Below are 14,789 nucleotides of genomic sequence, written 5' to 3'. Positions count from 1 at the left end.
AAATTAAAAAAAAATTGTACTTGATACAGTACATATTTCTGGAAAAAAAGTAACAGGGAATACAGAATGAAGGGGGATGTTTAATTTTTAATTATAGTTAAATAAACTATATTTTTAAATGAGTTATAGTTTCAACTCATTAAACTACCATTTAAAATTTAATCCTATAGGAAAAAAACAAGGGAGAATTCTTATACTGTGTTCTGGTTTTGTTATTTAGCAATGTAACCTTCAGCCCACATACATGTGATAGTGTGGTTGTAGCTCATTTTAAGCAGTAGACAGGAGTAGAGAGTTTCCAGATGTGCTACTTGATAGCTGTGCTGTCAGTAAATAAAAATATAATGAGGGTGGAATGCTAATATTTTCTCCAAAAAAAATATTCAAAGATTTAAAGTTTTGCTAATAAAAATAAATACATAAAAATGAATAAATAAACCCTGCTGATTCAATTATTGCCATATTGCCAAAGTTGACCCATCTTTGGGTTGCCATCAGGTAAGAATTTTTAAAAAGCAAAGGAAAAGTGATTTGTGGCCTAGAATAAAACTGTCAAATTTTTTTTCTTACTTAGATTACGTTGCTATTTTCCTGATTCTTAGAATGCTGCAAATTTGAGAGTTCCATGGCATGTGGGATCTAAAAGCTGCCATATTTTTCTGAATTTTCTCATGTCACCTACCAATTTGACTTTTAAATCAAAGCATTTAATCTGTATTTTAAATCCTGTGTCAGAAACTTCATTGTTGGAATACAGAATTAAATGGTAGATTCTGAAACCTGGTATCTCAAACTCATATTCTCCCATAAAAGTGGTTTATTTGTGATACCCAAAGTATGAGAATGAATTGAACATAAAATCATAGTCACATATGAGTTTTAATGACTTTAAAATAATTTAGTCCTTTCCTATACAATTTCTGATTGTTTTCTATGTGATCTATAGTAAGTGCTCTTCAGACACCTAACTGAATACTTCTCCATTAGCCTCAGACACATCAGTCCATTTCAGGGCAACTCAAAAAAATTTAAAAAAAAAAAGTGCTCTCATAAAAATCTGTGCTTTGGGACAAAGTTCAATCAATTCTTTAATTTTCAGGGCCACCAAAATGCCTCCCATCATGTTCCCAGACACCATACCTAAGGCTCTAATGACAAACTTCCAAATTCCTTAATTTTACTGATAATATGAATTTACATAACTCGTAACTCTGTTATCTCAATATTGGGCAGAATCAACACACACCTAGTCTTCGCATTTCTCATTTAATGGCAATAATCCTTCATAGAAATTAGAGTTATAATTCTATTGTTTGTCCTTAGATTAAGAATCCTAGGTCCCTAATTTTCCTCAGGCTCAAGGCTCGTGGCACCAGGAACTCACACAGTCTGGCTTCCTGGAACCAGCTTGGTTCCTGCACAGTCTGCACATTTAGAGCAATGTTCTATTGAATCTCCTCCTCATGGAAGTTCCTGCTAACAGGCTCATTCACTTATGTCTATTAGAAGAAAACACTTTTAGCTCTATCAATACAAGTTTTCTTTTTCTTTTTTTTTCTTTTTCCTGATGAAATGTCTCTTTCATATTGTCATTTTGATGGAGAAACAGTACCACAAGTAGTGGTTAAGTTTGTTGGTCAGTCCACAAAATCTCCCTTGACTATGATTTGGCTGAACTACAGTTTTAAAAATCTGTGGTCTTCTTGAATGGTGAAATACTTACTATATAACATATTCTTTGGAAGTTTGAAAAGAAATCTCTGCTACAAATAAAAAACTTTCTAAAGTAGTAAAGCATAAAATGAAACAATGTGAACTGCAATTTCTAAAAAATGTTTTTTAAACCAATGCATCTATACATCTTCTAATAAGAATACTTATGTAGTAAGGGACAGGACAAATATTTCTAAGAACTTTAAAGTAATCAAAGTGCATGAATTACCATTCTTATTAAAATCATCATTTACACACTGTGATAGGCATATTTAGTAATTTAACATATGTTGTATCAATCAAACCTTATAATAAACTACACTATAGCTAATTATCCCTATATTACTGAAGAAGACACTAAGATTGAGAGAGATGATATACCTTGCCTGAATCACAAAGAAAATTATGACAGAACCAGAATTCAAATAGATTTAAATTCAAATTAAAAGTTTTTCATCATTATATCATTAGATTATTATTGGGTTTGCTTTGCAAATCAAATAATTTTGGAAATCAATATTACTTTTTCAAATTTTACTTTACCTACACACTAAGAATACTGTATACTCTGAACTTGAAAGTCAGCTATGCTGACTGATGCCTGAATCATACTCCACCACATAGCTGTGTAATCCTGAGCAAATTATTTTTTTTTAAGATTTTATTTATTTATTTGTCAGAGAGAAAAGGCAGATGGAGAGGCAGGCTCCTGCTGAGCAAGGAGCCCGATGTGGGACTCAATCCCAGGACCCTGGGATCATGACCTGAGGTGAAGGCAGCCACTTAACCGACTGAGCCATGCAGGCATCCCCTGAACAAACTAGTTAACCACTCTGAGTTTGAGTTTACTCTAAGTCAAGTCAAAAGAACAGGTTAAGTCTTCGAGATGATGAAGAAAAGTGATGTGTAGAAACGGGTTAATGTCTGTAAAACCTGGTATACTGCATGACACAGATGGCCATATATCAAAAACAAAAAAACAAAAACAAAAAACAACATTCCTTCCTTCTTCACAATATCTTCCACCTCTTGACTGCACAGACACACAAAAATAATTTAAATTCCCAGAATTATGTGGTTGAAAACAGGCACTCTTGTCTACATGGTTACGTTCCTTCTCTGCCATGCCTTTTGACTTAGAATGTTCCAAAGTACAAATCCTCTGATGGAGAACTTGTGGGCTGTGCCTGCCCATCCCAAGCACCCTGCACTGCACCCCTAATTCTCACAATCACATCCTGCTTCTCGCCTGGTGATGACCTTCACATGACACACCTTCTGTGCAGCAAGTTTGATAGTGACTGATGCCTTAGCCAACTAGATTTCTGGTCCTGGTTTCTCCTCCCCCACTTCACCTCCACAAAAGCTATGTTTTCATGCACGCCTAGAATTGACCACACATTTTCAGTAGTAACTGGAGAGGGAAGCTAAAACTGGGATGTTTTTGTAATAAAACCTTGATTCTAAATATCTGACTACTAGTTTCTACTCAGTTTTATCCTCTCTTCTTTCTAGGCGACTCTTGAAATACTGGATTAATATGAGCAATGTTGTAGTGGCTGCATTTCTTTTACACGGGGATGCTTACCCTTTGTGCCTACCAACCATGAAGCAAAATACTGACTACACACATAATAAAACATGCTTCAGATCAACTTGGTTTAAGCTTTATGTGGTTACCACACCATATTCTGTTCATCATTCCTCAGAATTTTATAGTTTACATAAAATGTAACATGGTCATTCACACATATTAAAAAAAATACAGAGAATAGTGTTTTCTCTGTACGTCTCAGATAATTACATTCTCAAAAGCAAATAACAAATAATATATAAAAACCTCCTCAATTAATAATCAGCAACACTATCATTTGAATATTGAACATAAATCTATCATTACTTGTAATCACAAAATCTCCTGCTCTTTCATAAGTGGTGACATGAAACAATATATTGTATACTCCAGAATTGGTCATATATAACAAAAATATTAATAAATTAATAATAAATGTTCAAAAACACTTCAACAACAGTAAAAACAGCTCATTCATAAACTCACAATTGTTCTTCTGTATCAGTATCCACACATCTACTTATCTATATAATATATATCATATCCATGAATATAAATATATATAAACACACATACACAATTGTATATAATTTTAGGCATTTAAGGTTCCAACAAAGTGTCTTGGCTTAAAACAATTTCAACACATTTTTATTTATTTTTTTAAAGATTTTATTTATTTATTTGACAGAGAGAGAGAGACAGCAAGAGAGGGAACACAAGCAGGGGGAGTGGGAGAGGGAGAAGCAGGCTTCCTGCTGAGCAGGGAGCCCGATGTGGGACTCGATCTCAGGACCCTGGGATCATGACCTGAGCCTAAGGCAGATGCTTAATGACTGAGCCACCCAGGTGCCCCCAACGCATTTATAAAAACTATGTCACCATTATCAAATTCTTTAATACTTAAATAATAAGTTGTGACTAGGTTTTTTTAAAGATTTATGTATTTATTTGAGGGGGAGGGCAGAAAGAGAGGGAGAGAGAAACCCAAGCAGACTCCATGCTGAGCGTGGAGCCCGACGTCAGTCTTGATCTCATGACCCTGAAGCCAAGAGTTGGACATTTAACCGACTGTGCCATTCAAGTACCCCAAGTTGTGATTATTATTATAAATGAATGTTACATAGGACAATGTTTCATAATTCATTACTATTCCTGGAAATCAATGATTAATTCATTCATTCAATCATTTACTCAACAAATAATTAAGCAATACACACTTTCTTCAAGATCTAAAGTTTCTTTGACAAATTTTTAAGTATTTCAATTTTGAATTAGAAGTTTCAGTATTTATAGAATCAATATATGCAAAACAAAATAATGGTAAATCTTTTTTTAATATATTATATTTTGTACTACCTGCTATACAACTTTACGTAATTACTACTTCCAGACACTAAAAGCTAACTAATGTATATTATTTTTCATTATTTTTATCATAGTCTGTTACACTGCTGACTCAATGAGAATGCTGGCTCTCACTGATACTCTTTTTTTGGAGCTCTGTGGGGCTTCATCAAATACCTGTTACAGTTACTTACAAAACCTAGAATACTAATGAAGTAAAACTCTGGACCCACTCTATTATCTCCATGACCAGTTAGAACCATCTGGATTTTTTTTTTTTTTTGAGATTTTATTTATTTATTTGACAGAGAGAGAGAGACAGAGACAGAGAAAGAGGGAACACAAGCAGGAGGAGTAGGAGAGGGAGAAGTAGGTTTCCCACTGAGCAGGGAGCCCGACACGGGGCTCGGTCCCACCCAGGACCCTGGGATCATGACCTGAGCCAAAGGCAGACGCTTAACGACTGAACCACCCAGGCGCCCCCATCTGGATGTTTTCAAAGCTTAAAATGCTTGAAATGCCTCACGGCTCAAGTGGTAGAGTATCAGGTCATCCTCAAAGGTACTCAGATGGCTTTCTGGGCAGGGATGCATTTTGTCTTACAGTAATAGAGCTCTGTACTCAAGCCCTTACCACTTACATATTTATACACAAACTTCACAAAGTGATATGTGTGCTCTAAATCATATAGATATAATCAGAGTTCCAAGGATTAGCACATTTCAACAAATATTTAATTTCATGGTAGACAAATATACTTTCATTTATTTATATTGTGAAGAGATTCTTCACAACCAGACAAGATTTACCTGAATCCGTAGCTGTGATCATCAGGACAAAATGTTCCTTTGTTTCACGGTCCAAACTCTGTATTACTCGAAGTTCTCCACTAGCTGAGAGAGTAAAAGCATTGTCTTCATTACCACCAAGTAGAACATATGAGAGTTTGCTATTAGAACCTTGATCATCATCTCTTGCCACCACCTATAGGAGAGAACAAGGCATGCCAGGAACATGAGTAAAACTAATACAAAGTCTACCACAAAGTAAAATGTACCATTAAAAATAATGTCCTATGTACCAATATTAAAAGGTTCCAAAGGCACACTTTTAAGTTTCAAGTAAGAAATAAAAATGGTACAGAGTAAGGACGTATTAGTTGTGTAAAAATACGAATAAAATCAAAGCATAGTATTTTTGGAAGGTTTCACAAAAATTTTTGACAGCAATTTTATCTAGGTAGTTGGATTTGTAAAAAGGGAAATGAGAACAATGTAATGTTTTCATTACAATGAAAACAACGTTTTCAAACTTTTATATCATTTTATTTTCTTACTATGTTTAGATATTACTGTTATACTGAAGCAAAATTCAAAATACACAAATATGTAAATGTGTGCAACATGAGTACACACAGAAGAACATAACTGAAATACAACATTTTAATCTACGAGGAAATCAATAGGTTCTTAGGTATAATTTTCATTAACCTTTCCTTTTCAAGATTTGTTTATCTGCAGTTAAGCATTTATGAAGAGAATGAAGAAGAGGTGGGTATAAGAGAGGGTGGACTTTTTTTAAAGATTTTATTTATTCATTTGAGAGAGAGAGAGCACAAGCAGGGGGAGAAGCAGAGGGAGAGGGAGAAGCAGGCTCCCTGCTGAGCTAGGAGCCATATGCGGGGCTTGATCCCAAGACCCCAAGACCATGACCCGAGCCAAAAGCAGACACTTAACTGACTGAGCCACCCAGGGACCCCAGAGAGGGTGGACTTTTTAAATTAGATGTCTTATAGTGAACACAATATTTGCTTAATTTCAATATACTGACCTGAAGAATTGTTCTGGGTAGTGTCCCTAAATTCTCGGGGACATTTACAGAATATGGAGACAGCTCAAACATGGGAACAAAATCATTAATATCCAGTAGAACAATGCTGACAGTGGTGGTGTCAGTTCTGGGGGTACTGCCCCGATCTGCTGCCTGAACAGTTAAAGAGTAAGTGGGAGTTTTTTCTCTATCCAATGGCTTAGCCACAGTGATGGCCCCTGTGACAGAGTCGATCCGAAATTCCTGATTGGCATTACCATCAACAATGCCATAGCGAACCTGTGCATTTGTACCTTCATCTCCATCTGCTGCGTATACTTGTATTATATCTGTTCCAGTAAGTGTGTTCTCATTAATCTCCACTTTGTACAAGGCCTGCACAAAAACAGGGTTGTTATCATTGATGTCAAGTACCATAACTACAACCTCAGTAGACGAAGAGAGAGCTGGTTGACCTTTGTCTGTAGCCACCACTGTCAGAGTGTAATTAGAAACCTCTTCTCTATCCAGTTCTCCAGTGAGCCTCACTTCACCATCAATGGTCCCAATACTGAACTTGTTTCCCAAAGGGTTTAGCAGGGTGTATTCAATATAGCTGTTTGGGCCGCTGTCTGGGTCCGTTGCTTGAGCTTTGAAAACAATAGTATCAATAGGTGTGTTTTCTGGAATGTATGTCAATTTAGGGGAAAGAAATGTTGGTGGGTTATCATTTACATCCAACAAAATAATGGAGACGTGGGCAGTGCTTGTGAATCTGGAGGCTGGAAGCTGTGGCAGGTCATGCACCTGAACAACCAGGTTGTAGAAGGACTGAATTTCCCGATCCAGACTTTTAAGGACTTTCAGTACACCATTCTTGTCAACTGTAAACTGACCAAGGCTATCACCTGAAGCAATGCTATAGGCCAGTTGGGAGTTGATGCCTGAAATGGAAGGGAAAAAAATTAAATTTTCCCAAATGTATGCTGATTACAGAGTAAGTTGCACCAAAAATTCTGACATAAAACTTGCATATTTGATATATGATGCCCCAAACACACCTTATGGATGATGTAGCTGCAGTTAATTTTTTTGTAAGTCATACATACACATAATTCCTTGCCTGTTAACTTTTCATGTGAAAAAAATGTTTAAAATCGGCAAATGAATGATCTATATACTGCTTGCTATTTACTACGACGTTGAAATGTTAAATTACAAAAATAAAGAGGAGAAAAATATTCCAGGGAGCAAATATTTTTTCTATACATTTCCTTATTTCTGTAACATAGCTCCTGAGGGTTCAGCATTAACAGAGCCACACTCTATACTGTTAGCCAAACATTTAGAACTTCAATAATTTATTGAGGCTGACACCAATTTTCAGGGAAGGGTAATAAAATTTTCTGATGTATGGCATTAGTCATGGATGTTTTAAGTCTACTTTTACATTTCTTGTCAGAACCAATAAATACTTTTTAATTCTTATTAAGCATCTGGCTAATGGCCTTTGTGAAAATAATTCTCTCTCAAATTTTATTATGTACATTTAATGTGTTTTAAAAGTATTCTTTGAAGGAAATGTTAGCAGTAAAATTATACATAAGAGCCTGCAAATATAAATGCTCACACTTTTATTGGGCTATATTTAGATACTATTTTATCTATTTTTCCTAGGAACGTGTGTCACTTTTTAATTGTAAATATATATATATAATTTCTCATTTCAAAAAATGATTACAGAGAATATTCTTAAAAAATGAGTGGAGAGTGGATTGGCCAATCATTTTTAGTAAATAATTTAAAAGTCAGTAACAGATAAGCAGTGAAAACAGAAATAAAACTGATTTCTTGCCCCAGAATACTGTTTTCTTCATTTGTGCATAATGCCATGTACATTTTTATATCTTATCCTAAAGATGTTGGGATACTGTAGGATATCATAAGTGTTGCTAAGAAATATAGTGTGCCTCTAGATAATTTATTTTTTTTTAAAGATTTTATTTATTTATTTGAGAGAGAGAATGAGAGAAAGAGAGTACGAGAGGGAAGAGGGTCAGAGGGAGAAGCAGACTCCCTGCTGAGCAGGGAGCCCGATGCGGGACTCGATCCCGGGACTCCAGGATCATGACCTGAGCTGAAGGCAGTCGCTTAACCAACTGAGCCATCCAGGCGCCCCCTAGATAATTTATTCTTAATAAAGATTTTATACTCTGAGATTTTATGCTAGGGAAAATCTGTTGAGTTACATTAATTGCTTACAAATAGCTCCTCTACTTCTGAAGTTAATTTAAACTATTCAAGCATCAGGGACACCTGGCTGGCTCAGTCAGCAGAGCATGCAATTTGATCTCGGGATTGTGAGTTCGAGCCCAGCGATGGGTGTAAAGGTTACTTAAAAATAAAATCTTTAAAAAAAAAATTTTTTTTAAGTAAACTATTAAGGTGTCAGAAATGATGTCCACTCTGTGCCAAGAGTCTCCTAGAACAATTTAATCACTCTTTTTCTCTTTTTTTCTTGCAAAATACTCTTTCTCGGGATTCTATGACTACTTGAGTTAGCTTTTACCTTTTCTTGAAACTTGTCAGGTTCTTTACAAAGGCAAGTTTGAGTAGAGTAATGGGATTTTCTCTTCTACTAGGTAAGGCTTGTCTGCTCTTTCAAAAAAACATGCTAGAATTACTCTTTTCCTGTGATTTTATTGTCTCTATCTAATATCCTTTATCTGTATGTTGATACAGAGAAGAAATATGTATGAAAATAACTTTTAGACGCTGCTTTATTCATAAAAATTTCTAAGATAAACAAGGCTTGAGTAGATCTTTGAAAAGTTTGGATTTCCCCCCCTTATTATGAGTTGTGGCTTTTAATCTTTATAGTTTACTTAAAACTATTCACGAGTGAACAAAGCAGTGTAAAGTTCAGAATAATTAGGACTCTGAAGATCAGGAAAAATATGAATAAATAAAGCGAACGGAGGCCACAGGTCAGTTTACCAGCAGGAGATAAAGAGGATTTTAAGATCTGGATTGAATGAGGTCAACAGCCTTCCTCAACCCTTGACTTAAAATTTCACAGGAATGAGGGAAGAAAAAGTTCCATCAACTGGTGCAAAGAACAGTTCCATCAATTGGTGCAATTAATGGAAATTTGATGTAGATGTCATATAGGGATATATAGACACATACATATTCCTAGAAAGAAATTCAATTTAAATTTATATTTTTTATATATTCTAAGTCAAATTACTAAGGAAATTTTCTGCATTTCTTATGGTTAAATCTATCAGTAAATATTGAATTCCTATTCTTTGAGGCACAAATTCAGATCCAATTATTACTGAGAAAAAGTTATGAAAACATCTGGATAAAATAATACCAGCAAGCAGAGATATAAAATTTAGTTCTGTGAAAGCATAAAAATTTTTTATGCCCAAGATCAAAAGAAATCAGAAAAACTGACAAAAGTACACATGGTTACGAAGTGATAACCTAGCATTTCTACATAAATCAATTGGAATGCAAGCAATTAAAGCAAGGATCTGAACACCCTCAGTCCACAGTGTTTGCTATTTCCTGAGTAAACAACTAAATTTCAGAGGCAAAAAGAGAACATGATACCAAGACTTTATAGCCTCCTTGTAAACAGCAGAGCAGCCTCTTTTTTAAGGGAAAAGGTTTGGTGGGGTAGGTGGGTGGGATAAGTAATAAGTATTAAACTTTAACAAGAATTATGAAAAAAGAAAAATTTGATTTTATATTCAAATTCAAAATGACAGATACAGATATTAAATACCATTACAATGAACTCACGACAACAATCATCTTTGAGAAAATAAACATAAAAGTATAACAACTCCTGTACAAAATACTGCCACACCATCGAAGAAATAGCTCTCATCTCAGGAACTTCATGAATCCTTACTATTACAATTACAGGCCACAAAAGCCGCCTATATTTACTTCACTGTAAAGAAAAGAACTTTTCATTTCTGACAAATCTAAGTGACTTTGGGCATGTGCTCTACGGCTAGAAAAGAAATGTGGATAGATAGAAACATTTGTAGTATCCAAAAAAATAGAGAAGCCAGACAATTTGTCTTTCTCTGTTCTTTGAATCAAATATTCAAATCATGAAACAGTACATACATTATTTAAAATTCTGTAATCTACCCATAAGTATCAGGATTTGACTTTAGTGGTGTTTTATAGCTCACCAGGTCTTTAAACTTAAAACTGTTCATACTTCTAATCATTTGTGTTCAATGTTCTGGAAGTGGTTTAGTCACATGATTCCTTCTGAAAGTTTTATTGTGTGTGTGTGGTTGTGTTGGGTTTTTTGGTTTTTGTTTTTTTTTTTCTTTCAGTCTCAGGAATAATTTAGTTCCAGGAAATATAGCACATAACTATAGGAATATAGTTCTGTTATGAAATGTGTGTATTTATTTAACAGTTCGCAAACATTGTCTAATTATGCTAGGATAAGCTAACATTTGTCTACGTATCACACAGCTGTAACCCATGGAACTGCTTCAGACAGCATTCATCTTTATGAAGCAGTTCCAACAAGGTCACCAAGTCACTGGAATATGAAACTCCTTTCATTTGAATGATTTGCAATTGTACCAAGCATGGACAGGTGAACTTATTCAGCATTACCATTGCTTTATTCTCAGAACACTCTATGACTCCCAATATTTTGAAGAGCATATGCATTTATTTCTAGGATAATAACATAATAATTATCAAAGCCAGTATATTCCCATGAAGTTAAGTTTATAAAAGTTTGCCTCAATATAATACTTTTTACACTGTATATAGGGAAGCCTTGAGATTAATACATACACTATTTGTCTTGTGAATATAGTTAAGATATTTGACCTATTCTTATTAAAAGATTCTGTAATCTCAAATTTGATGTTGAACTCTGAATCTGGTTATAGGGAACAGAAAATAGTAATTTTATTTTTATATAAGATTTCTTCAGATGATAATATTTCCTCATCAGGAAAGTTTTGATCAGAGATTAAGATGAATTTGGTTTTTGGGGGGGTTTTGTTTTTTTTTTTAAGATTTTATTTATTTATTTGACAGAGAGAGTGAGTACAAGCAGGGGGAGCAGCAGAGGAAGAGGGAGAAGCAGGCTCCCCACTGAGCAGGGAGCCCGATGCGGGGCTTGATTCCAGGACCTTTCAGACCTGAGCCGAAGGCAGATGCTTAACCAACTGAGCCATCCAGGTGCCCCAAGATGAATTTGTTATTTTAAAAAAATGTCTAAATAATACTGTTTGAGAAATACTTTGAGAACTATTCAGTGTGACCAAGTTGGCAATTTTAAACAAACAAGGTTACCCTTGTACAGTCTTATCATTATCCTTGAAATTCAGAAAGAATAGGAACCATGTCCTATATTTTAGGTCAAGGTACAGGAAATTACACTGATAAAAGTATTCAAAACTGAAACAATGGAAAAATGTAGCTTGACACTTTTTACCCAACACAAACACAATTAAAGGGAAAAAAATGCATGAAAATTAAGTAGAAGTCAATGGTTAATGTATGTCTGTGCATATGTGTGTGTGGAATATTCCTGCAGATTTTCACAAAGAAAGTTTCTTATTTGCTATTTTTCAGGTCCCGATAATTGAAGGTATGAGGATAAATAAAATTTAGTCCAGAAGAGCACACAATCCTATGAAACAATGGTCTCTCTCTAATGCATAATAATGAATCACAAAGAAACATGGCAGAAAATTCTTCACTACAGAAAAGTCAGGACCAGTCACAAGGACAAATAAGATATTCATATCCAGGGAGCAGATAAACTAAGGTTATAATAGAGAAATGAACTCCCAAAATAGAGATTAAGCTCAATGGTATACAAAGTCTAATTGAGCTGAGCTGGGCTGATATACGTGAACCGGGGTGAGCAATGTTCTTAGGCCTAGACTGGTTACTTACTAAATATGCCATAAATTTCAGTTATTCTTATTAATATTATTAGCAACAGTAGTAGTACTAGTATTACAGATACTTCTATTTTTGATATATTCCTGTGACCAGTATTAACTACTTAAACATAAGGGGGAAAACTTCAAAATGCCCTTAAAGAATTCTGAAGAAAGTATTTCCAATTTTATGAATTGAAACATATATAAAATACTGTGCTTTTTGCCCCTCATATCTTTCTCAGGGACACTTGTAGACAATCCTGAAAGGAAACTAAGTATAGAGGAGAATGTTGAGATAGGATGGTATTCTGAAATTACTTTAATCATTCATCCAAGTCAGTAAGAATCAGGAAATTCTAAATTAAGATTGATATGCCTATGTCACTAAGCTTGTCCTCAGGCTAGAAACCTATTTCCTCTTTAAAGTTCTGCCCCTTGTTTTCTCAAGCGATAGGACATTGAACTCATCCAGTAAAAGGGGAAACAAGGTATTAACTTTCCAAACAGTTCAGTTAAAGACTGATAATCTGCACAATGTTATCTCTAGTCCTGTATTATCCGATATGTGTATTGACAAACACATCTTAGAAGAAAGACCAGGAGAGTTATATTTTATTTTATTTTTTGAGAGTTATATTTTAAAAGAAAGTTTGTCAAATGCTTTTGCAATAAATAAAATCATATACATGTGAAGTCTAGATTGAAAGCAAAATCTCAACTTGATTATATAGCATAAATTAAAGAGATCTGAGACTGTCCTTTGAATCAAGCATGAAAGCTTGCTAGAATATTATTAGAACTTTTCAGTCAGAAATGTAAAATTAATTATGCATTAAGTATTTTTTAAAATGTTCATTTTCCTTTTGCTTCCAAATTTTATCCTTTTTATGTTAAAATAATATACACAAACAAATATTTTTATTAATCTGACAAAAAACTAGTAAAAATCTCTTCTATGACTTCTACATTATTAAGCTGTGATACTGTAAAAAGTGAAGTAAAATATTATAGAATGATAACAGTGCATGCTGTGTAATTGTTATAAATAATAATTTAACTGATAAAGCACTTAATTTTTTTTTCCATTTGAGAGTAGTCATCTATTAACTGACCATATTATAAAAATAATCATGGTAGATACCTTAGTTCATCCTTCTAATAAGCCTAAAGCACTTAATTTTAATCCTCTATAGTTAAATCATAAATCTGTCCCCCTTTGTGACAACTGAACACAGTAAATAAATATAATATAAATCTGAGGACATTTTTAATAAATTTTTTAAGTGTATAAAATAAAGTACATACCATCATCTGCATCGGTAACATTAAACACAAGAACAGTAGATCCTAGAGGTAGATTCTCCGTTAAAGATGTGCTATATGAATTTAAGCTGAAAATAGGTGGGTTATCATTTACATCTAGTACATTAAAATAAACTCTAATGGTAGTAAATTGTCCCCCACCATCTTCAGCTCGAACAGTGAGGATATAATATTGCTGTGCTTCATAATCTAATACTCGAGTCAAATTAAAGACTCCAGTAACTGGATTCAGGAAGAATATGCCATCTTCATCATCTTCATTCACAATGTATGTAATTTCTCCATTCACACCAGAGTCATCATCTGTAGCTAAAATAGCTGCTACCAAAGAACCTATCAAAAAAATAAATTAATAGTCTAAAATTAATGGGATAAGGATATTACCAAGAGAATATATACAGACACCAACAAATTTTATTTGTACAGTAAAATATTTTAACTAGAGAATCACTATGAAAATATAGTGAACACAACAGTCTGCAGATTTCTATATTAACACTGATACCAGCCTTCCCAAATATTAACAAAACACATAGCATATTAAATACTCAGCAAATTTTATGTTACAGTGTAAATGTTCTGGAGAAATAATACTTCTGACACTATTTTTCTGCCTGGCACTACCAATTCGTGAACATATTGTGATTGCAGTGAACATATATGGGGGCCCATTGCTAGTATCAGGAACTAGGGGTCCCCAGAAATAATGCAGACTTAAACTCAGTGGATATCACTTGATAGCTCGTGTGGTCATTGCTATAATTAAGGCAGAAATAAATGTGATGATAATTTCATGAAGGACTTGCACAACTCATGTTGGGGAGTGAAGGGAAAACTGCAGTGAGAAGTAGTCTATAAATATTTAATTTCTTTGTCAAATGAGTTTCCACAACATATGCCTTATTACGCAAAATCATTCCAAATGTAATTCGGAATAAAATTTCAATTTTAGATAAGAATTTCCAATAATGGAAATGAAGCAAACACACACCAGAAATATGGATCTTTAGTACTCAAACTTAACAATCACAACATAATATGTTCAAAGAGGCAAGTTGACAATTCAGGATCGAGAT

At 34.1% G+C, this 14,789-nt stretch overlaps 1 protein-coding gene across 1 annotated transcript in view; it reads right to left on the bottom strand.

The window, feature by feature from the left end:
• FAT4 (FAT atypical cadherin 4) overlaps window positions 1–14,789 on the bottom strand; it is a 173,686-nt gene that overhangs the window by 68,154 nt on the left and 90,743 nt on the right. The window contains exons 4-6 of the mRNA XM_027599231.2: window positions 13,696–14,046; window positions 6,461–7,383; window positions 5,440–5,614 (exon numbers count right to left, since the gene is read on the bottom strand). Of these exons, the coding sequence (XP_027455032.1) occupies window positions 5,440–5,614; window positions 6,461–7,383; window positions 13,696–14,046 (1,449 nt within the window). The remainder of the gene's footprint in view (window positions 1–5,439; window positions 5,615–6,460; window positions 7,384–13,695; window positions 14,047–14,789) is intronic.

Source organism: Zalophus californianus, chromosome 2, assembly GCF_009762305.2.
Source record: "Zalophus californianus isolate mZalCal1 chromosome 2, mZalCal1.pri.v2, whole genome shotgun sequence".
Lineage (NCBI taxonomy): Eukaryota > Metazoa > Chordata > Mammalia > Carnivora > Otariidae > Zalophus > Zalophus californianus.
Note: the sequence above shows the minus strand (reverse complement) of the source record. Positions and strands in the feature narration are given on the sequence as shown.